Below are 25122 nucleotides of genomic sequence, written 5' to 3'. Positions count from 1 at the left end.
ATGTTTGGTGTTTTTTTTTATTACTGCTATCATTATTGTGCGACTTTTGCAAGAAACTACTGAAAAGAATTAAAGTATGTAGGCTATTAAAGTTTTTCCATAATTGAGTTATTTCCATTAAGATCCTTTCCCAGTAAATGATATTAAAAAAAATTGAGTCAAGAAAAAGGTTTTCATACTGTCCTCGGAAATTAAAAAACCAAACAGATACGTGTAAATCTGAGATTCCTTACTAACCTGATTTTAAAGAAACCGTCAAACTTGCATTCCATAAATTGATATTGGAAATTAGTGGGTTGGTTTTCAGGGTAGCAAATCTGGGTGATTATCCCAGGCAGTGCTTGTGCAGTCTTTCTCCCAGGATTCAAGTAGCACCAAATGAGTCAGGGATGCAGTCTCTTGAGGGGAAAGGAGGTGACTCAGCCGAGGCTAAAATATATTCCTGAGGCTCTGAACTTTATAGGCAGCCTATAATACCTACTAACCATTGTCACCAGTATTTATAGCAAGGAAGATTGCTCCAAACCTTTTTCATGAAGAAATAGTGTCTTCTGGCTGTCCAAAACTCTAATCTAAAACCTCCTGCAATATTTGCTTTCTATCCCTTCCCCTCCAATAAATTCCTTAGATGAGTTTTCATCTGTATAGAAACTGAAGGGATTAGACAGTAGGGCAATTGAGGGACCCAGTTTGACTTGCTCTGGGTTAATAGGATGTCCCTGCATTCTTCAGTTCTGCTTGTCACCATTGGGAGAAGATTATTTACAAAGCGTTACATATTTCTGTAGTCCTTTCATACATTTCCAGAAATAATTTAGACCTTGAAGTGTTGTCATTCAATGAAATGAGAATGATATTCTAATATTCAAAATATCTGCTTCATCCTAGAAGGACTAATCTGTAGTGGACAGTAAAAAGAAAAATATGGTATACTTAAAATAATTTAATACGATTATATATTTATTGAGAACTGAAAGGGATCTCAGAAGCCTCCTAATCAAGCATGCTCATTTCAAAGATGAAAAAAAAAACACCTGAGGTCTCGGAAAGTTAAGTGACTTGTTGAAGGTCATAAGCATCAAAGGCAAGATGTGAAGTCATATCCTCTGTCTCTACAACAAGAGCACCATTTTGCTAATGTACCACACTGCATTCCTTTCTACTTAGTTAACATTAAAAAAAATTTTTGGTTTACCTATATGTGCCAAAATATAGAATCTCTACAGCTAATACTGATTTCCTAATGAAGACATCTATTTGTGCATCAAGAATTTGTTAAAAATCAACATGGAGAGCTTTGAAAGCAATCTGAGAAGTTGATGGACCATTTTAAGTGTCTCTGTTTGGGCTTATAGTTGCTTCACACCCCTCTGGGAAACAACATCTCCTTTTTCATATTCTCACCCTCTTTTTGTATTACTTTATTAAAATACTGACTTTATTTCACATGTATACTTCTGTCTCCCCACCATTTCCATTTGTCTGACCACCACTACAACCATGCCCTAAAATAACATTCAATATACACTTAAATGAAGCAAAGGGTGGAGTTCCATCTTTGAAAACTAAACACGCATTTTGGACAACACATTCTTGGCAACGTAATCTGGATGACATATTTCAGACTGGGTAGGGAAAGTTCTCACTCTGCATTAGAAAAGGACAGCCAGATATCAACTGTTACAGAAATAAGAAGGAAAATTTTAACAAACTGTTCAAACTTATTTTCTTAAAGAGATTTCCTCCACAGCCCGAGATCTTGAATAGCCTCCTGATCAGACATCCAGAAGCAATTCTTTACATAGTGGATGAATTTGCCTTCCACTTTTGGTAGGGAACTACCCTTTTCAATGCTTATGTTCATTTTTGCTTTAATATCCTCTCGAGGAGTAGGTCCTGTGATAGTCTTGGGAGTCTTGTCCTGCTTTCTGAAGGATTCTTGACCTTTTGGTTTTGTTGTGGACGGCTTTGAATCTTTTCCATTTTGATTTCATTTTTGTGCATTTTTTTGCTGCAACATCACCAACAGATTTCTTCTCTGGAAGAAGATGCAGAATCAGATGATGAAGAGGAAGATGTTATGAAAGTCTTAAATATGTCTGGCAAACAATGTGCTCCGGGAGTTGCTAGCAAGATTCCACAGAGAAAATAAAACTGTCTCAAGAAGATGAAGATGATGATGAAGAAGGTGATGATGATGAAGATGATGATAGCTTTGAAGATGAGGAAAGTGAAGAAAAGATCGCTTCATATTCTCTTAATTTATTGTTTGTTGTTATACACAGGCTTTTATATCTGTGAGAATGAACAGAAAAATTTAGTGAAACTTTTTATAATTTAAATATTATACAAAAAAGTCTTATTTTTGATCCACTCCCTTAAATTATTTTCAGTCATAGAAGGGAAAATAAATCCGTAAAGAGTTCTTGACGTCACCCAACTCAACGGACAGTATTTTGTTAACTAAAGCAGAGAAACAGACGCCTCACTAATCGCTTCATTCATCCTCAGATCCTGACTAACATAACTTCATTGTAGAATATTCGCTAAATGATCATTGGTTATGCTGTCATATTTGCAGAAAAAGGGATACCTTCCAGTAATACATTTATTTTGAAAAACAGATATTTTGCAGTAATGTGTTGTGCCTTGGTCATTTTAATTGTAGATCTCTGTAAAGTAGTTGGTGAAGTATTCAACGGTCTCAGTCCACAAAACACTAATAATGTCATTTAATATTAGAATACAAAATTTCATTTAAAATGTTCCTTTAGTGATGTAAATATAGGAAGTCCCTAACTTTAAAAGTCAATTGGATCCCAAAAGTTACTCTCTGAATTGACTGGTTGGAACAGGGAATGCATTTGGAGCTAGTACTCCAAAAAGGAGTTCAATAGAAGCCCGCCAAAACCTAATTTAACCATAACACAACTGAATTACTGTCGTGGAAAATGCATGATGATTTAGAAACTCTCCTCCGCCAATGAAATGGCAGCCTCTAGCCTGTGGTCAGAGGATCTTACATCTCAACAGTGATAGGCTTTTGCCCTGTTCAATTAAAATTCATCTATTGTAACTCAATTAGAAATCATTAAATGCTTATGCTTAAAGGTTGTGATGGAATACAAAATTTAGACAGACCCTGGTTCATGCTTTCATTCAAGTGAAATGTAAGATATATGTGTAGATAACTGAGATATAGAACAAAATGTTAAGAGCTTTGGGGGAGTGTAAGAGATATTTTGATGTCAAATCTGATGATAAAGGTCATTCATCATCAACAACAGAGATCAGAATAGGCCGCAAGGAAGAGGTGGACTTGGGGGATGATGAGTGCAGAGGGCATGGGTGAATATCACAGGCACAGGGCAGAGATGGGAAAGCACAGGGCATGTTTTCAAGGAGAGAGAATAGTACAGTTTCACAGCACCTTACGTTGTAGAAGAGGGAATAACATAATTTAAGTGTGGAAAGGCAGGCTGCTGCCACATTCTGAAGGGCCTTCATTTCCAGGGCAAGATATTTTGTAGGGTCTAGCTCAAAAGTCATATCCTTAATGGAATGTTGCTGATCCTACAATGTCAGAAGAAGCCTATGTCTCCTTCAGTCTCTGACTTCATTTTCTTCGGAAAAATCTTAAGCACTTACCTCATTCTTATTTGAACATCTTATTTGAGTCCCTACGTTACCTCTTTTACTAGAATCACCTTCAAAGCAGGAACTGCTTAAATCATCCACCTCTGTCCCTCCAGAGACAAATACATTACTTCATATGCAACAGATATTGAATAATACTTTTTGAATGAGTGGCAAATGAACAAAATGAAGTAAACAATGAAGGAAATAAATTAGGATGGAAAACCTAGAGACTTACCTGACAGAAACATTTATGTGCAGAAACAGTATATTTAACAAGAGACTGTCAAATGCTGTATAGTATAATTCTAGAAAACACACTTTAAGGTACAAGTGCTATACAGAATTTTACTATAGCTTCAAAGTCGCAGGGCAGAAGGCTTGTTTTCCAGCAGTAATTTAGTGAATAAAATGAAAGTGAAAAACTCTTTCTTCACTTCGAGTTATACATATTGTAATTGTTGATGCAATGGTTAATACATAAAATGAATTTGTACTTAGGATGTAACAAAATAATTAAGTCCTTGCTTACTTAATGTTTGGATGAAAAAGCCTACAAAAAGGAGTCTTACCCACTGAGCTCTTTCTCTAATTCTTCATTTCTCTTCAGTTCTCGTTCTAGACGATTTTCCAGGGACTGATTTAATTCAGTGAGTTTCTTCAACTTTTCCCTTTCAGTATAAGGCTGTAAAAATATTTTTACAGAGAAAAATGTTACAACTCAACTGACATTTCTAAAGAGGATGCTTTTCATCAATTCCAGATACAACTGTAAATGTTAGTTAAAGCATAGTTTGTAAAACCCAAACAAATATAAGGAGATTTGAAAACGATTCATCTTACTTTAAACAACAAAGCTTTCCTGAGATTTCACAACAAACTCTTTCTTTTTTTTCAAATCAATGAAAGTTCTCATTTGATTTCAATAAAAGTATTACCTATACTAATAATATTAATAAATTTAAAAATGGTAGAAATGCATAGTATGAATAGAAAGGGGGTCAAGTTTTCCAACATACAACACCGTGGTGGAACGCTGGCTTTTCTCCTTTCTCTAGAGCCAATGGAAAAGTTCCCTTCATCTTCATTCCGCCTCAGTGTTGGCGCAACTGGCCCATGTTGTAAGCATTCCTGTGCTGAGATGTCTATATATGTATTCTCAGGTAAGACTGGAAAACTACTCTCCAAATCTCTTTCTACTTGACTACGTGAGATGCAACCCGTCAATTGGTTTAGATTATGAGCCAGGTAATCTTTTCTGTGGTACACAGGAAAAAGAACCCTCCTCATTCTTCTGAATTCTGCTGCCCTTTCTAGATTCACTCTTATTTCTCATCTTTGCTTCCACACTTCTCCACTGAATGATTACAACAGCTGCCATTTCTTCATCTCTTATTCCTATTTCATTCGTCTATTTACCTAGGATTGTTCACTTATTTATTTCATATGTACTGTGATTTAATTGGTATGCGGAATTCTCAGTGAAAAATTCCATCTCTCAATGCAAGGAATTCCTGCCCTCAACCTGCAATTGAGAATCTGCAACTCTAAGAGTCTTGGCGAATGACTTCGAGTACCCAGAGGTTACAAGGCTGGCCCAGGTTCACACCGTCATTTATGTTAGTGTTGGAAATCTGTATTACCTTCCCACTACCTAAAATGCATTCCCAATAGGCTCAAGTTCTCTCTGCCAAAATCTTTTTTCTAAGTCCATGACTTCACTGAAACATAGGATTCTCTTGCTCTTATCTGATTTGTCATTTATTATCCTTTCACAGTGTTTGTCTTTCCTCTTCTATCTCATGACTACCACTTTAGTCTTGGACTAGTACCTCAAAGAGAGGATTAAAAATTGAGGGGGGTGGATATTTTAATCCAACTTTCTCATTTTCCACATTGGGAAACAAGCACAACGATATTGTCACTCGCCTGTGGTTTAATTAAAACCAAAAGGACTACAGGGTCTTTCTGTTCTAGTTTTACCCCTACACCAAACCTTACTACAAGATGCTAAGTAAATCGTTATAAAACACTGTTTAGATCATATAGGGACTGCTATGTATGGGCCAGGAGATTGAGGCTAAAATTCTCTGCCTTCTTTCGTCTAAAATCTGACCTCATTCTTTTTTCCCCAACTTTTACTTCTAGTTTCTTTACAGCAACCCTCCTCACCCTCCTGTGCTTCTTCTAGTTTCCTGGACTTTACTGCACATCTGTCCTGTTGATCCCTTCCCATATCTCAAAGGGAACTCATATTTCTAACCTTTCTTCAAAACTTTTCTTGGTATCTTGCAACAATGATCCTTGCCTTCACCATATTCTTGGATATTTTGTTCGGCAGCACACAGAGAGTATGCCATTCTTGTTAGTTTTGAAATTTTGTACCATCACTCACTTACATCTTTTATTATTTCAGTATCTATCGGTGATATATTGTGTAAGAATATAGCAGGAATTCAATAAATACTTTTTCACCGTAGATTTACAAGAGCTGACTAGGCTAGAAGTAAGGAGCAACAACTGCAGTAAACTCGCTTACGATCGTCAGAGTGTTAGAGCAAAAAGGGGCCCTAGTGTTGAGCTAGTTCATCATTTTAGAAACGAGGAATCTGAAGCCTAAAGACAGAAAACCATTTGTCAAAGTCATATGGATGGCAAGGTCCTGAGGCAGGGCTCAAAATCTGGGAAAAAGGCACTTTCAGGTGTAGGTTTTATACGTGTGTGTGTATGTGTCTGTGTGTGTGTGTGTGTGTGTATGCAAAACATAAATTGAATTTACCTATTTGTCACTTGTTCCAGTAGAGTTGCTAAGTCAGTAAATTTGCATTGAGTAGTATTTTGTGTTGAGAAGAGCAGGACTGGATTAAATACCATCTGCTCTAATCTCCAGCTATAGTGATCTCTACTTTTTATAAAAACTTACATGCTTACAATTCAGTTAGCAATTGTTAATATGCTACCACGTATTATAAAGGAACTTCCTATATTTTGCGCTGGCATCCCAGAGAGAATGCACATTCTTCAAGGAGAGAGGGCATGTCTTCCACATAATTTTGGTAACCCAATCTGCACCTATCATAGGGTAATTTACATAATTGGCATTCACTAATTGTTGTCCGTCCTTCGTTGACAAAGAAGACCATGCCATCAGAGAAATAATGACATGATTTGCACTTCACTCTGTTTTTTTGAGTGAGGGAGAACTGTGCAGGTCACCAGCCTCATTTCTCCTCCAAAGTCGTCTGAATCCAGTGACCAGATATTCATCAGTATGACTGGAGATGACCCAAGATGAGGCAATTGGTGTTAAGTGACTTGCCCAAGGTCACACAGTTAATGAGTCTCAAGTGCCTGAGGTGAGATTTGAACTCAGGTCCTCCTGACTCCTGCACTGGTGCACTATCCACTGCACCACCTAGCTGCCCTTCATTCACGAGTGAATGAAGTGTTGAACCACAAAGAAATAGTCATTTGGATCAAGTATCTTATAGTGGAAATTGTCAGGGAAATTAGAAAAGCAATGGCTTCAGTTTGCCCTGAATTGCAGTTAACTGTGCTAATTCATATTGCTAAAGATGGACTCTAACTTATTGCTTCCTAGCTATATATTCTAGGGCTCACTTCACACCTAGTTTCTTGACTGCAGCCTGATGCCAAAAGCTTTTGAAGGTTAATATTTTAATCAATATGGGTTAAAAAGAAGATGAGGCAAAGAAAGAGAATGAGTGGCAGGGGAGGTAATTGGGAAACAAAACTTATTTCATTCCAATACTGTCTTCTGAAACTTAGAAAAATTTCTCAAGCATAAAAATATGAAAGAAAAGAGTTTGCTGAAGAATGAGATTGGATCTCACGTTTATTTCTTAGATAAGACAAGTATACTGAAGCTAATCAAGTAAGAGAACACTTTTGTAACATTAGGAGGAACTTATCAAAATGTGGGAGGCAATGATTATTTGCATATAATGGACATTTGCCTTTACGTTTTCAGAGCAGAGAAACAAGAATTTATTAAGTGCCTACTATGTGCCAAGCACCATGCAAACACTTTTACAATTATAATCATTTGATCCTCACAACAACCCTGGGAAACAGAAGCTTTTATAATCCTCATTTTATAGTTGAGGAAAGTAAGCAAGATTAAGTGACTTGCATAGGATCAGATATATAAGGATCTGAGGTCACATGTGAAGTCAGGACTTTCTAACCCCACACCCAATATTCTATCCATTTTTCCCTCAAGGTACGTCTAAGCAGAGAAAAAGCTCATCATCAAAACCTATTTTGGGCCACTTTGGCATAGATTTCGATGACTTTACCATCGGTAATGGGTACTCGCTTGAAAATGTGTTTTGGAGCATATGAGAAATATCCATTTCTGTACTTTTTGGCTGGTGTAATGAAGAATGCCACACCTGTCACTGCCTATAAGTGTGAGACAGCAACTGATGATGGAAAAATATATTCCATAGTAATAAAGGGAACACTTTAGGAGAATTTGACTGAAACTCTTCTATGCTTAACGTTGCTTTCATTCTAATGATTTTTAATAATAACAATAAAATGATTTAATGCTAAATTTCTATTTGCCCTTCGGGAACTCTGGGAAATTGAAAATTTATAAAAAGTCAGACTAGAAATTCTCAAAGTGCTTTAGTCCAAATATCACCTTGGAGAAATTTTAATTTCAGTCAAAACTTCAGCTCATGGCAAAGTCAACAAATAGATACTTAGTTTTCTTCTTCCTCTTCTTCCTCTTCATTTTCTTCTACTTTTGTTCCTCTTCTTCCTCTTACTATTCTTCTCCTTTATCTTCTTCTTTTACTGCTACTACTACTACTACTGCTACTACTACTACTACTGCTACTACTACTACCATTTCTAGTGCTACACTATCACCATTTCCACTACTATTACTCCTAGTACAATAATAACAATTACTTCTACTACCTACATGCTGTGAAAAGGAAGTTCTATCGAAAATAATGGAGTATAAAAAATCCCTGTCCTCATGAAATTACAATCTAGTTGGGTAAACAAGACTTAGACACAGGAAATGATAGTTTGAGAACAGATGTGAACATCATAAGAAAATAAATATAGAGTTAAATACTAACCTATATGTTGACAATGAAAAAGTGGAGCTCAGAAGATTAAGAAATCAATAGGGCTGAAAAGTCACAACAGACTTGTGGCAAAAGAATGATAAGTTTGGAATTCAAAAGCTTCTTGGAGGTGAAGGTGGGTAGGCAGCCTACATGGGGAGGTGTAACTAATCAAGAACAAAAACATGATGAAGTTAGGGAGATGGGAATCAACAGGGTGAGATCAGTTTGATTTAGAGGATAATTATGAGAATATCCATCTAATTACTTTAATTCTCAATTTCAGTTTGCATGCATAATTTCCATATTTACAAATTGTGAAGAAATATCATCTTCCATTTTTTCGAGGAGTAGTTTCAATAAAAGCATACAAATAACTTCTACTTCACAGAGCTGTTTTGGAGATTAAATGAGAAAATGAATGTAAAGGGCTTTCTAAATATAAAGTCGGATAGAAATGAAAAATACTTCCTTCGTTGTGTCAGGATGGATAAACAAAATTGTCAACCCCATAAAAAGTGAATAATATTACTAAAATTTCAGTGTACAAATGGTGGAGGTTATAGGTTTTGTTCTGTCAGTTCAAATGAAAGGCACAGGGTTCATAAAATATGTAATATTGGTGAAAAAAGAAATATCACGCTGAACACATTTTTCATAAATGGGAAGTTACTGATTTTTTGCATGCACACTTTGTTTTTGGCTTCATCTCTTTCCTTCGGTAGTTTTTTTCTCAACTTCAAAATCATTTCGAGCAAATGATGTAACCTCTAGTGAAGTGTCGGTTTTGTGTTGTTCTTTTAAGAAATCAGCAAGTTCTTGTTGCCTTCGTACTGTAGTCTGATGGAGATATGTCCAAATAATTTCTCTTACTGACTTCATGAATCAATATCAGCTCATATAAAATGAATATACCTACAAAATTAGTTGATATCAATATTCTCACATGCACCTAAATTTCATCAACGTATTCATAATTATCATAGATTAGAGCTAGAAAAAATCCAAGGGACTATTTAATAAAAGTACCTCATTTTGCAGACGAGAAAAACTAAGTCTTAAGAGGTTAAATGACTTATCCAAGGTCATAATGGTAATAGTTAATAAAGGAAAAGATTGGAACTTGCCTTCTGAGATTGCAAAACTCTTTTGACTATATCACTCACCCTCCATTCAGCATGGATCAAATGCTATCCTCCAACCTGCTGAGTACACTCCTCATAAAGCAGTTCATTCAGCCTGATTTCCCCATTATCTCTTTTTGAGAAGAATTATATCACCTCCAAAGCTTCTTAGGAGCTAATTTTTTTATGCACAATGCACATGGAAGGTGATGGAATAAGGTAGGGAAGAATATACAGTTTCTTATACTTGAGAGAAACATTAGGAGTTTCCCCTTCTATTTTTGAGAAAAGGTAACAATCTTATTTCTATGCAACTGTAAGAAAAGGTTTCATTTTCCTTGCTCTCATGGTTTCCCCTGGAGAATGAACATAAGCACTGATATGCTTGTCAGGCTTGGTAAAAGCACTTGATATGAATGAACTGGTCTGCCCAAAGCCAAAATAACCACAAAAAAATAAGGTTTTTTAAGGTGAAGGCTACACTTCACATCTTCCACTGTCTTTGCCAAGTCTTCAAAGCAGTTCCTTTTTCTGTCCTGATAGGAATTACACTTCTGGTAGCAGTTCATGGACAGAAAAAGAGGAAACTATCGAAAATATGGTAGTTCTCATACTTATGTATATATAGTGTAGTGCAGGGTCTCAGTTTTGTAGAAAGGAGGCATGCCATTTCATTTTCTACCCTAGAAGGAAGATGTACATACATGTATTCAAGCATACATATATGTACATATACGTACATATGAATGCATGAATATGTACACACAGAAATGCACACTTGTATATGTATATACAGATATGCTACAAAAAATCCTGTTGGTTTTCACTATACAGCAAAGCAAATGATTCTAAAATTACTTATAACAAACGAAACCAAAAATCAAAAGAAATCAAAACTTTTCTCTTTTTAGATAAGATTAATTCCCTTGTAAAAATAAATTTAACTAAAGTTTGATAAATTTTTTTAATGCAAATGCAAAACCAATGTATAGTTGTGAAGGATAAAATTGACATAATTAATTGAATTTCTACAAGTAAACTAAATTCTTGTATGGAATGACTAGATTCAAATACATGATCATACACAATTAAGCAAAATTTGAAAAAATATTTATACAAAATTGTTACCCAGTATAATATTTGGTAGACCTGCTAGCCACTGCATATATGAAAAAGCACATATAATGAGAACATCTATTAGACTGTGAAACTATTCATCATCAACAAATAAAATCAGTGATTCCAGAAACTCTAATTTTGCACACTGAGCAAGAACTGTTAGTAAAACATTGTTTTAAATGGAGATAAATAAAGAAATTAGTAGGGAAGCAAAAACAATTTTTTTGAAAAATGGAATTAGTACCACAGGCAAAAAAATTAATGCTTAATGCATAATCATATCCTTTTTGAATAGAATTATTGTCCTCAATTTTAAAGGAAACTAGTAATTGATCTTTGGAATTTCATTAAAACTTTATCCAGATGTTTCTAAAAGTAGTTCACAGCAGGTTGAATTAAAAGTAGTCATACTGATGAGTATGGTTAAATAGTTATAAAAAGGGTAACTGTAAGGTCCAAAACTTGCAAAATAAGCATGCAATGGTCTCAGGCCACAGAACAGCTCCAAAAAGATTTTGAATATCAAGTAAGAGAGTTGCAGGAATAACTGGGAAGAGAAATGAGAGCAATGCAAAAAAAATCATGAAAAGCAAATAAACTGCTTGTTAAAGGAGACCCAGAACATGCTGGAGAAAATGAAACCTTTAAAAGTAGGCTAACTCAAATTGTAAAAGAGGTCTGAAAAGACAATTAGGAGAAGAAGGCTTTCGAAAGTAGAATTAGTCAAATGGCAAAGGAGGTTCAAAATCGCACTGAAGAAAATACTTCTTGAAAAATTAGAATGAAGAAGATGGAAAGTAATGACTTTATGAGAAACCAAGGAATTACAAAGCAAAACCAAAAGCATGAAAAAGTAGAAGACAATGTGAACTGTCTCATGAGAAAAGCAACTGACCTGGAAAAATAGATCCAGGAGAGACAATTTAAAAATTATGGGACTACTTGAAACCTACGATCAAAAAAAAAAAAAAAAGAGCCTAGATATCAGCTTTCATGAAATTATCACGGAAACCTGCGCTGCTATTCTAGAACCAGAGGGTAAAATAAATATTGAAAGAATCGACCAATCACCCGCTGAAAGAGATTCGAAAAGAGATGCTCCTAGGAATATTGTAGCCAAATTCCAGGGTTCTCAGGTCATGGAGAAAATATTGCAAGCAACTAGAAAGGAAGAATTCAAGTATTGCGGAAATACAATCTGGATAACACAAGGTCTAGCAGCTTCTGCATTAAGGGGTCGAGGGCTTAGAGTATGATATTCCAGAAGTCAAAGGAACTAGGCTTTAAACCGAGAATCACCTAGTCAGCAGAACTGTGTATAATACTTCAGGAGAAAAAATGTCATTCAACGAAATACAGGATTTTCAAGCATTCTTGATTAAAAGACCAGAACTGAATAGAAAAGTTGACTTTCAAACACAAGAATCAAAAGAAGCATGAAAAGCTAAACAGGAAAGAGAAATCCTAACAAACTTACAAAAGTCGAATTCTTCACATTCCTACATGGAAAGATAATATTTGTAACTCTTGAATCATGTCTCAGTATTTGGGTAGCTGGAGGGATTATATACATATGTCTATCGACAGAGTGGACAGGGTGAATTGAATAGGAAGGGATGATATCCAGAAAAATAAAATTAAGGGATGAGAGAGGAATATATTGGGAGGAGAAAGGGAGAAATGGAATGAGGCAAATTATCTCTCATAAAAGAGGCAAGAAAATGCTTTTTCAATGAAGGGTAAAAGGGGGGAGGTGAGAGGGAGAAGGTGAAGCTTACTCTCAGCACTATTGGCTTAAGGAGGGAATAACAAGCACACTCAATTTGGTATGAAAATATATCTTCCACTACAAGAAAGTGGGGAGAATGGGAGAAGTGTGGTGGGGGAATGATAGAAAGGAGGGCAAGTGGGAGGAGGGAGTTGTTAAAAGTAAACAATTTTGGGGGAGGGAGAAGGTCAAAAGAGAGAATAGAACAAATGGTGGGCTGGATAGGATGGGGGGAAAGATAGGTAGTCTTACACAACATGATCATTATGAAAGTCTTTTGCAAAACTACGCATTAATAGCCTGTGTTGAATTGCTTGTCTCCTGAGTGAGGATGGGTGGGGAGCAAAGAAGGGAGAGAAGTTAGGACTCCGACTTTTAGGAACTATTGTTTAGAATTGCTTTTGCATACAACTGGAAAATTATAAATAGAGGTAATGGGGCATACACATTTTTCTTGCCATGCAAGACAAGAGAGAAGAGGGGTATAAGGGAAGGCAGGGGTGTGATAGAAGGGACGGCAGGCTGGGGGAAGTGGGTCATCACAATGCACGGCTTTTTCGGGTGGGGAGGGAAGAGATGGGGAGAAAATTGGGAACTCTAAATTTTGCGGAAATGAATACTGAAAACTAAAAAGAAATGAACATTTTAAAAAGGGTAACTAATATTTCACAGTAGTTCAATTGAGATGTCTGACTTGAACTGTTATATTATTACAAGAAAAATTTTGTAGGATTTTCTTAAATTTTATCATGTCAAATTATTTATTCCATTGTATAATTAAATTGGAATATTAGGCATATTATTAGAATGATAAATTTATCAGTATTTATGGAAAAGTAACTAACCTATTTACTAAATCAAAATTACGTGGACTACATAATTTCTTTAGGTAGAGTGAGTCATCTTATCTAAAAGATGATTAAATCATTTCATTTTTAATTTATTTTACACTATTATTGTGATATTTATTATTATTCTCATTTATTCAATCAATTCTTTTGATTTTATTGGATTGTGTTACCAATTTTATAACTGTTATATTTGTATTTCATTATTTTATTATGGCCTACATCCTACTATTGATTCTTATTCTCCTGTCTTACATATCAGAATTTTTACAAGGAAAGTTAGTCACATCATCTGCCAGCTATAAATTCAAATTCCTAATTTATCTTCATGAATATTACCTTGATTTTCATTTCAAAAAGTTAAATACTTATCCAATTACATTATTTAAAGACCTACTTTTATTTCTGCTTTCTCCTTTTTATGTTTGTGCACCTTCTCTCTTAAGTAGTTATATTTCCTGGGTAATTCTTCATTTCTCTCTTTTCTCATAAGAGCTTGCTTTCCAGTATCACCATGAACGTCATGGCAGCAATCCATAAACTGTCCACAGCTCTCACTCATTACCTTTTCTTTAACGAAACATTTGTTTTGGGCATCTTCAAGCTGTTGTTGAAGTAATACATTTTCATTCTCGAGTTGGGCTAATCTTTTTTGGATAGATTCATGTTTGAAAATATATTTGTCCATTTTTTCCTTTTCTACTCGATTTAGGTGTTCAAGTTCATTTGCTTTGTGTTGGGTCTGGTTTAATTCTCTCTGTGTAGTTTCTAAAGTGAGTGTCTTTTCTCTGAGGGAATCATGTACACAGTTTAGCTCCTTTTCTAAACTGCTGGTTTTACCTTCAGCCTTCCAGAGCTTTTGAGAAAGAACACCATTGTTCTCTCTTAGACTACCCAAGTGATGAATTAGTTCGTCCTGTAAACGAAGCAGCTCGTCTCGTTCTCCCTGAATGGTTTGTTCAAGGTCTTGATTAGATTTGATAGGATTTGATATCTGACTTCGTTCATGATCGTGAAGAGCAGAAGTCAGACGGGAACGATATAGAGCAATTACTGTCTCCAGTCTGTCTGTGCTTCGTTTTGCCTTCTCCAATTTAGAATTCAGCACTTCATTTTCCGTTGTCAGAACGTTTAGTTGTCCGCTGTATTGGGATGTGATTTTTGTTAATGCTTCTTCCTCCAGTTGTAATTTCTTTTGAAGTTCATCAATCGTTTCTTTTAAAACTTCAGTGTCTTCTGTAAATTGATTTTCTTTTCCCTGAAGCTCCATTTTTACTCTGTGGAGTTCCATTTTGAGCATGACAACTTCATCCTGTAGGATTTGATTTTTATCCGACAGATCTTTTCCTTTTTCATTGCTTTCAGGAACCTAAACAAAATAAACAGGAAAAAAATGATACTCAAAATATAATTATGCATTCTGATTTGTCCTTGCTATTTCAAAATAAAGCACAAGGTGCCAAAAAGCATAGCACATTGAAAGAAAAAGTAAATTGAGGGAGTTTCACCAATATCACATTTCTGTCAGACTCAATTTTCCCAAAGAACAGTTCTTAAAAGTGTTTCATCAATCAGAACATATATACTGTATTTTGGGGGCCCAAATCTGTCTGCCATTCAGCATATTTGATTTCCCTTGCTCTCTCCATTCTATCCCACCCTGGCTACTCATGGTGTTACAATAACAATAACAGCACCTAATATGGACACATATTAGTACCTAAGAAGGTACTTTGCTTAGTACTTTCAATACATTGTCTCACCAAAGCCTTGCAACATACTTACGAGGGAAATATTCATATTACTCTCTCGATGTTACACTGAGGACATAGATGAGGAAAAGTTATTAGAGGACCTGTCCATTGTCACACTTACTAAGTATTCTAAGAGGTATTTCAATCCAGGTCTCTTCAGACTCCAAATCTAGCTCTCTTTTCTTTTTTTGTTTTATTTGTTTTCACTGTTCTACAATCACTTCTATATTCCTTTGATTTCTCCCCTCCCTCCCACCCTTGCCCCCTACCTTCCCACTCCCTTCCTGAGACAGAATACAGTTTTATATGGATTCTGCACATACATTTCTATTAAATACATTTTCACCTTAGACATGTTGCATAGAAGAATGAAAATGAATGGGAGAAATCACAGAGCAAATCAAAATGTAACACAAAAGAAAATGATCGGCTGCATTCTGCAATCAAATTCCATAGTTCCTTCTCTGGATGTGGAAGGCATTTTGCCTTGAGACCACAGGGAATTTTTTAAGTCCTTGCATTGCAATGAAGTTCTAAGTCTGCCAGAAAAATCCTCACACACTCTGTGTGTGAGAACACAAAGTTCTCCTGGTTCTGCTCCTTTCATTCAGCATCAGTTCATATAAGTCTTTCCAGGCCTCTCTGAAGTCTTCCTGTTCATCATTTCTTATAGTGAAATAGTATTCTATTACATCTGTATACCACAATTTATTCAACCATTCCCTCATTGATGGGAATCCCCTTAGTTTTACGTTTTGGACAACCACATAGAGTGTTGCTGTAAATATTTATGTATGTGTGGGACTCGATCCCACTTTTATGATCTCTTGCTGATACAGTCCTAAAAACAGTATTGCTCAGTCAAAGGGTATGCACATATTTATAGCCCTTTGGGCATAGTAACACATTGCTCTCCAGAATGGTTGGATGAGGTCACAGCTCCACCAACAATGAATTAGTGTTCCAACTCTCCCACATCTTCTCCAACATTTATCATTTTCCTGTTTTGTCATGTCAGTTAATCTGGTAGGTTTGATGTGATATCTCAGAGAGATTTTGACTTGCAACTCTCTAATTAATAGTGATTTAGAGCATTTTTTCATATGACTATAGATAGCTTTGATTTCTTCCTCTGAAACATGCCTGTTCACGTCTTTTCATTATTTACCAATTGGGGAATGAGTTGCATTTTTGTAAATTTGACTCACTTCTCTCTATATTTTAGAAATGAGGCCTTTATCACACACACTAGCTGCAAAAATTCTTTCCCAGTTTTCTGCCATCCTCTGAATCTTTGGTCCTATTGGGTTTGACTGCGCAATAGATTTTCAGTTTAATGTAATCAAAAAAAATTCATTTAGCACTTCATAATGCTTTCTATCTCTTTTTCAGTCAAAAATTCTTCCCTTCTCCACAAATCTGATGAATACACTATTCCTTTCTCCACTAAATTGTTTATAGTATAAATCTTTATACCTAGATCATCTAACTATCGGAAGTATCTTCTTGTGTATGGATTCAAGCACTGGTCTATGTCTGGTTGCCGCCACACTATTATCCAGCTTTTCCAGAAATTTTTGTCAAAGAGTGAGTTCTTATCCCAGAAAATGGGATCCTTAGGTCTATCAAACAGTAGGGAACTATATTCATTTCCTGCTGTGTCTTGAGTACCTAGAAATATTCCACTTGTCGGCCCCTCTGTTGCTTAGCCAATACCAGGTACTTTTGATAATTGTTTTATAATACAGTTTCAGATCTGGTAGAGCGAAGCTACCTTCCTTAGCATTTCTTTTCATGACTTCCCTTGATATTCTGGACTTTTTGTTCTTCCAGATGAATTTTGATATTATTTTTTCTAGCTCTAGGAAACAACTATCTGATAGTTTGATTGGTATGGCACTGAAGAAGTGAATTGATTTAGGTGGAACTGTCATTTTTGTTGTATTAGCTCAGCCTACTCGTGAGCAACCGATATATTTCCACTTATTTAGAACTGACTTTACTCGTGTGGAAAGTGTTTTCTGATTGTGTTCATATAATCCCTGGTTTTGATTTGACAGATAGACTCCCAAATATCTTAGAGTATCTGTCCTAGCTATAAATGGCATTCCTCTTTCTATCTCTTCTGCTTGGCTCTGTTAATAATATGTAGATATACAGAAGTTGTGTGTCAGTTTATTTTGTAACCTACAATATTGATAAAGTTGTTTATTACTTCAAATAGTTTTTTACTTGAATCTCTTGGATTCTCTAAGTATATCATCATGTCATCTGCCAACAATAATAACTTAGTTTCTTTTTTTCCAAATCTAATTCCTTCAATTTCTTTTTCTTCTCTTATTGTTACAGCTAATATCTGTAGTATCATATTGAATAATAGTGGTGATAATGGACATCCGTGTTTCACCTGTGGTCTTATTGGAAATGCATTTAATTATCTCCCTTGGATGTAATGTTTGCTGAGGGTCTTAGGTAGATGCTGCTTATTATTTTATGGACAGTTCCATTTATTCCTATGCTCTCCAATGTTTTCAATAGAAATGGGTGTTGTATTTTGTCAAAAGCTTTTTCTGCATCTATTAAGATAATCTTGTGGTTTCTGTTAGTTTTGTTGTTGATATGATCAATAATGCTAATAGTTTTCTTAATACTAAACCAGTTCTGCATTCCTGGTAGAAACCCTACCTGATCATAACGTATTATTCTTGTTATGAGTTGCTATATTCTTTTGCTAAAATTTTATTTAAATTTTTTTTTCAAGTGTATTCATTAGAGAAATTCGACTATAAATATCTTTCTCTGTTTTGGTTCTTTTTGTTTTAGGCATCAAAATCATATTTGTATCATAAAAACAATTTGGGAGGACTCCTTCTTCCCCAATTTTTTCAAATGATCTACATAGTACTGGAATTAGCTCTCTTCTAAATGCTTGATAGAATTCATTTTTGAATCCATACAGCCCTGGAGACTTTTTGCTAGCGACTCCATTGATGGCTACTTCAATTTCTCTTTCTGAGAAAGTGATATTTAAGCCTTCAGCTTCCTCGTCTATTAATTTGGGCAATTCATATTTTTTAAAGTAATTCTCCATCTTATTTAGATGTCGAATTTATGGGCATACTGTTGGACAATATAATTTCTAATGATTATTCCAATTTCCGACTCATTGCAGGTGAGTTCACCCTTTTCATTTTTGATATTGGTAATCTGGTGTTCTTCTTTCTTTTTTTTTATAAAAATTGACCGAAGTTTATCAATTTTACTGCTTTTTTTTATAAAACCAACTCTTAGTTTTATCGATTAGTTTAATAGTTTTCTTAATTTTAATTGTATTCATATCTCCTTTCGTTTTCAGTATTTCTAATCTGATTATTTCCTTGGTGATTTTCAATTTGTTTTTTCTCTAGCTTTTTCAGTTGCATGCCCAATTCATTGATTTCTTTTTTCTCTACTTTATTCATGTAGACATTCAAAGATATAAAACTTCCCTTAAGAACTGCTTTTGCAATATCTCATAAGATTTTGTAGGTTGTCTCATCCTTGTCATTCTCTTGAATGAAGTTGTTGATGGCTTCCATGATTTCTTATTTAAACGACTCCTTCTTTAGGATTAGACTATTTAGTTTCCAATTACTTTTTGGTCTATCTTTCCCTGGCATTTCATTAAATATAATTTTTATTGCATTATGATGTGAGAAGGATGAACTGACTATCTCTGCCTTTCTAGACTGGATCGTGAGGTTTTTATGTCCTAGTACATGGTCAAGTTTTGTATATTTGCCATGTACTGCTGAGAAAAAAGTGTATTTCTTTCTATCCCCATTCAATTTTCTCCAGAGACCTATCATATCTACCTTATCCAGAGTGGAATTCAACTCCTTCTTTCTTGTTTATCTTCATGTTAGATTTGTCAAGTTCAGGGATCGGGAGGTTGAGGTCCCCCACTCGTATAGACTTGCTTTCTATTTCTTCCTGTAACTCCCTTCACTTTTCCTCTAGGAATTTGGATGCTATACCAGTTGGAGAATATATGCTCGTTAATGATATTGCTTTGTGGTTTCTTTGTCTTTTAGTTGGGATATTGTTTCCTTCCTTATCTCTTTTGATTAGATCTATTTCTGCTTTAGCTTTGTAGGAGATAATAATTTCTACCTCTGTTTTTGTTACATCAAATGAAGCGCAACATATTCTGCTGCAACTTTTTACCTGGATCTTGTCCTTCAGTTATCAGTTCATGGATCAGGGGTCTGATCTCCAGTAATTTCAGCACATCCTTCCCAAAGTTGTACCTAAGTCTCCTAACAGTCCAGCCGCACAAGCTACTACTACATCTATGTGATCCTCATCTGCAGCAATGTGATCGATGTAGGAAAGAATAAATTCTACTCTGGACTGCATCAGGCTCGCAACCAGGTGTACATTCTCCTGGTCTCCCTTTAATCCCTGGAGATTCTGGTGTAGGCTTCCAAACACCTTTCCCTTCACTCATTCAGATAATACACCATGTCGTAGTGCGACTTGTCCACCTGGGCTTAGGAAGCCTCCTAAAAAATATTCACTACCACCTCAAGATACCTCTTCAACTCTTCTCCAATCACAAGGGAAATATCACCAAATACTGACAGAATCTGTGGATTGACAAATTTATGGACATTTTCATTTCTCAAGTTCACCAATAGCAACTGCATCACCTCTCACTGAAAGGTAAAATGTTGGAATATAGGGCTTGGCACTGGTCTTCCACCAGGCACACAACAGCTAAACAAACCTGGTACTCAGCATCATTCTTCAAACCAATGCCCAAGAAGGGTTTAAAGGCATCCATCTATTTCAGGATTTCACCACCCAACATTTCTACCAATGTGCTCACGGCCATCAGGGCATCTTCTTAACTCTGCCCCAGACCCAGTTGTGCTCTGGAACATCCTCAGCAAGGATTCATGGCCACATCAGAAATCGGAAAAGCGTCCTGGTGCTGCACTTTCCAGAGAACATTCTGAAGAGAATCATAGAGCAAAGACTGAAGGTCATTAAAATGAATTCTGTCTGATGTGCTCTGTATGTGAGACTATCTTCAGCACTTGCTGCAGTCGTTCCTTGATGACCAAAGTCGTTTCCTGGACTGCAGAATAACAGTCCTTGGCACTGTTTTTCACTCTTTCCATCAGGGCTTCATATGCAGCACTCCTCAAGTTATTCTGGTGTTCGTTAGGTCTGTCCGTGGTCTCTAGAAGTTGCAGGACCATGAGTTCAAATGAAGTAGATAAAGAGTAGGTAGTTGGGTTTTTTTGATCATCAACTACATCTGCAGCCTCACAAGCAGCTTCAGTCACACTAGAGAAAGCCCAGCACACGTTGCAAGCCACACTGGGTTCAGCGCTGAGGCCCTCTCAGAGACACTATAGTAAAGGAGCAAGGTAGACTCCACTGATGGCAGCCTCAGGGAGCAGCTCACAGATTCTGCCCACTGTCCAGGCAGTTGTGTCTCGAACCACCATCCTGGGAACTTTCATTAAGCCTATGTGAGTGGGCATTGCCTGAATAACTACAAGTTTGAACTGATTCCAAGATGCAGACAAAAGCCACTGCATCCAAGTCTTAAAACTTCTTAGTATAAGTCGTGGGAAAAATCGGTCTTTTGATGGATCCATAGCATCTTCATAGCATCATTGATTTAAATTTTCTCGTCCAAATCGCTCATTTTAGGGATGGAAAAAGTGAGACCTGGAGTGTGGTCAGTAGCGGGTAACCTAGGCCTAGCCATGCAATTTAAAGGAGTAATGAAAGAACCGTTGAGGCCAAAGTATAAAAAGTTGATATTGCACTCCCATCATAGTAAAACTGGTCCAGGAGCATTGGTCCCCATTCAGGACCAGTGGAAAGAGCTATATCAAAAAGCTAAGAAGCCCCATTCTAGGAGATCCCTTCTGTAAGACAAGGGGGATTGTGTGAAGAGGTAGCAGCTGAGTTAAATGAAGCTCTCCAGTGCCCAGGAACCAAAGGATTACTAAGGACCAAAAACTCAAAGGATTTACCTCAAACCACTGGGGAACAAAAGAAGAAAATGAAAAATTCTAAATTTGCCATTTGATGAACATGTGTTTCTATCATGCTAAGCAATGATGAATGCAAATGAATGAATCCTTGTAGTGGATAGAGCCTTATGTCAGAAATCTAAGTGAAATTCATTCTTTCTGAAAATACTTTTATTCCTTCTCTTTCATGAAACATGAGCGAGACAACAATGTGAAGTAGACCAAACTATTAACATATGGTTTGGTGTAACCCTTCCTCTCTGCCCTGGAAAGCAGAAACAGAAGAAATCACTTAATCAAGGAAGAAAAGTGATTTGTGTATGAAATGTCCCCTTCTGCCTGGTTGCATTCCTTTCACCCCCTAGGGACCCTGAAGAGCTGCCCTTTTCCCATGTCCAGAAAGGGCCAAGGCATTACTGAGAAGCAGGGATTTTTTTCAGTAGGAATAACCTAGAGTCTCTGGGGCGATCATGCCATTCAAAGAAAAGAAACAACCAAGCAAAACAACCTGTGCTCATTTTGGTCACCACGTATGTCCCATCCTGTCTGCTGCAGACAGATGGACGTGACTGAGGATGACAAATATGTTCCAAAATGAGGAACAGAAATCCTGACTTTTCAAATATATAGTTAAATTGGAAAATGACCAAAGTGAATACCTCAGAAGTCTGAGTCGCTTTGGAAGCAACTGCTTCTTTTTCTTTCTGCTTCCAAAGAAGATTATTCAGAGTTGACTCTTGCAAAGTTCTGGCTCTCTGCTCGTGAACAAGTTGTCTTTGAGTGTATTTTAGCTCTTCTTCAACCTGGGGACAACAATTTCATAAAATTTTTAATCATCTTTTTCCTTCAAAAGTCAACAAATACATTTTACCTTTAACTGGAATATAGAATCTCAAAAAGGAAGGAAAATAGATTTTAAAAAATTCGGAAAAGTAGGCTACTGAAAATGAAAGTAACAAGAAGGATAGTACTTGAAAATTACAAAGGAACCTCCACAACTATTTAGTTCAATCCACACCATCGTTATGTATCTAACTCTTACCAAACGCAACTTGAAGTCTTCACAGGTGGGCGAACTCTCAGGGAAACTCATTCTATTTACAGGGGTTCCATTTGTTAGCAATTTTCCCCTGACATTAACTGTAAAAATGTACTTTTTTGCCACTGCATCCATTGCTCTTAGCTCTGTCCCTTACACTGAAGAAGAGCAAAATTCACTCTTCTTCCACCTGACTGTCCTTCAATAACTTGAAGATATAAGGATAAACATCTCTAGTTCCTTTAACTGATCCTCACATGCAATAGACTCCAAGGGCCTTCCTCATTCTGTTTGCCATCCTGCTTACTAGTTACCTTAATTCTGTGGGAGCCACAAATGAATTCAATAGTACAAACAAAGTCTATTCAGGTCACAGTAAAGAGACATGTTTCGAAACTACGCTTCTCTGAATGGGAGGCAAAATTACACTAGGTTTTTGGTGGTCATATAGCAGCACTGACTCAACTTCAGCTTAGAACTGACTAAGATTCCTGTATCTTTTCAGACAAAATGCCATGTAATCATATTTCTCCCAGCTTATACATATGAAACTATTTTTGCATCTAATTACATAATTTTACATTCATCTTTACTGAATTTCGTCTTAGGCTCAGTCCAGTGCTCTGAGTAATGAAGACTTAGGCTTTCCTCCATTTAGAAAGACTTGAATAATGTTAATTGCATAAGAATTGCATCAGTAAAAGGTAAAGATGCTAGAGAACAGTAAACTATTCTGAAAGACGGAAGGATTGGGTGCTAAAGTGTCGCACAAGGGACAGAAAAGGGGATTGAACTTGCAATTTCATTGGCTTAGAGAATCTTCAGGTAAGGAATCTCTATCTACCAATGTGCTCTGGAATTTATATTCTTATCGAAGCTGAGGATAGAGCAGTGCTGTCCATTAGATCCCCCACCCCCAGTACTGGGGTCTGTGGGCAGCTTTGGGGGAATTTGAAACTTTTGGCTTGGGGTCCATCTAGATTGTCTGCCCAGGGTCAATCAGTCAGGAAGTGTCCATGGCAACATTTGAACCCTCCTTCTCATGGATTTGAGGCCAGCTCTATTCATTACACCATACTAATTCTCTACTGTGAAACACACTTTCAAAAGTATCAGCTTCAATTTATTTTTTCCATGGGCATTTAGACTGTAATTTTACATTCAAATGCTAAAATACGGGCAATTGTTCCTTTTTTTGTTACGTATTTAAGAGTACTCATTTACAAATCATTGAACCCAACCTACTAATACCAGAAATAAAAAGCATAGCCATTTTTAGGATTCAAAAAAATGCGGTGTTGATCCCCCCATTCCCAGGGAACCCATACGTATTCTTAACAAGAAAAAATTGAAATAGTGACTTTAGATTCCAATTTACCTGCTGAATATGCTTTCTTACTGTTGTCAGTTCAACTTCCAGAGATCTGGCACTGCATTCAAGTCGCTGGGTGAGATCCACTATTTTGCTATATTGCTCTTCTTCTCTTCTCAACTGTTCCATATGTTCTTCAAGTAGCATTTTTGTAGTCTCTAGCTTTATTTTCCCTTGGTTCAAGGTAAACCTAGATTAAAATTGCCGTTTATAAATGACAGGTCAGTAGAAATAAGGAATAGAATGCCATTTAAATATAGTCATCTGAATGACTAAAGGAAAAGAATATTAATTTAGGGATAACTGGATCCATGTACGGAACTCACAGTCAAGAAACTCCTTTTAATGATGCAAATTGAACGTTCTGAGTTTTGACGCATTTGAATGACTCTGGTAAAAAGTGTAAAGGGGCATGTAGATAAAATTCAATCCATTTTCCCATCACTATGCATTATTCAGATTTTATTTTTGACCTCATTTTGAAAAAACAATAAATTGCAAGGAAATGTGCTATAGTTTTGATAATTCACTAAAAATTTAACTCATAGATGTCCATGGAGTAACAAGGAATAAGTAGGGCTTATTCATAACATTGTTTTTCCCTTCCAACTTCAAATTCGCTGTCACATTTCTTCAACATTAAAAGAAATGCTTCCAAGCCTTTATCAAAAATCGTGAGTTCCATACCTGATGCTACAGAGTTCTCTGTTGCATTCTGCTTTTTGATGCTCCAACTTGGATTTCATTTCTATTGTTTCTGACGTTTCCTTCTGCATTCCACTAATCATGTTTTCTAAATTCTTAACTTTTCTGGCGAGTAGTGTACAATGTGATTTTTTACGATCGACTGATTGATCATATCTTAGAACTTCATCCTTAATTTTCAAATATATAGTAGGATCTATGCAGAGAAAAACACAAGTCAATACAAATTGAGTATTTTAAAATCTGCACAACACTAGCAGTACATTTAGAATTCAAATGCTCTGGGAATTACAAAATAATATCTATCCATATAAATCCTACGATTATAGGAAAACACTACTTTGTCACAAGATTTACATTGAATATGAAAATAGCCTATTTCCCTGTGGGCACTGTGGACAATTAAGAAGAGTCTCTAAGTTACCCATTACTTTATCAAAAAAAAAACAAAACATTTGAGAGTTCCTGATTTTTCACAATATGGGAGAAGTATATGTGAGAAGTAAATATTCGGGTGTGTACTCTGTGTGGACAAATAAGATTAATAAAATGCGTCATATACTTAATATCTATGCATTGCAAATATACTGAATTATTTTATAAGTAGAATAAATGTT

General features: G+C 36.0%; 1 protein-coding gene and 1 pseudogene across 2 annotated transcripts in view; both read right to left on the bottom strand.

The window, feature by feature from the left end:
- The window catches only part of LOC140524808 (uncharacterized), a 147307-nt gene that overhangs the window by 3105 nt on the left and 119080 nt on the right, over nucleotides 1-25122 (bottom strand). For both annotated transcript variants that reach the window (XM_072639598.1, XM_072639599.1), the window contains 6 exons: nucleotides 24488-24701; nucleotides 23807-23990; nucleotides 22049-22192; nucleotides 13998-14969; nucleotides 4209-4321; nucleotides 238-2295 (listed from right to left, as the gene is read on the bottom strand). In XM_072639598.1, the coding sequence (XP_072495699.1) occupies nucleotides 2160-2295; nucleotides 4209-4321; nucleotides 13998-14969; nucleotides 22049-22192; nucleotides 23807-23990; nucleotides 24488-24701 (1763 nt within the window). In that variant the 3' untranslated portion in view covers nucleotides 238-2159. The remainder of the gene's footprint in view (nucleotides 1-237; nucleotides 2296-4208; nucleotides 4322-13997; nucleotides 14970-22048; nucleotides 22193-23806; nucleotides 23991-24487; nucleotides 24702-25122) is intronic.
- On the bottom strand, nucleotides 18521-21273 carry LOC140524811 (importin subunit beta-1 pseudogene; annotated as a pseudogene).

This window comes from Notamacropus eugenii, chromosome 2, assembly GCF_028372415.1.
Source record: "Notamacropus eugenii isolate mMacEug1 chromosome 2, mMacEug1.pri_v2, whole genome shotgun sequence".
Classification (NCBI taxonomy): Eukaryota; Metazoa; Chordata; class Mammalia; order Diprotodontia; family Macropodidae; genus Notamacropus; species Notamacropus eugenii.
Note: the sequence above shows the minus strand (reverse complement) of the source record. Positions and strands in the feature narration are given on the sequence as shown.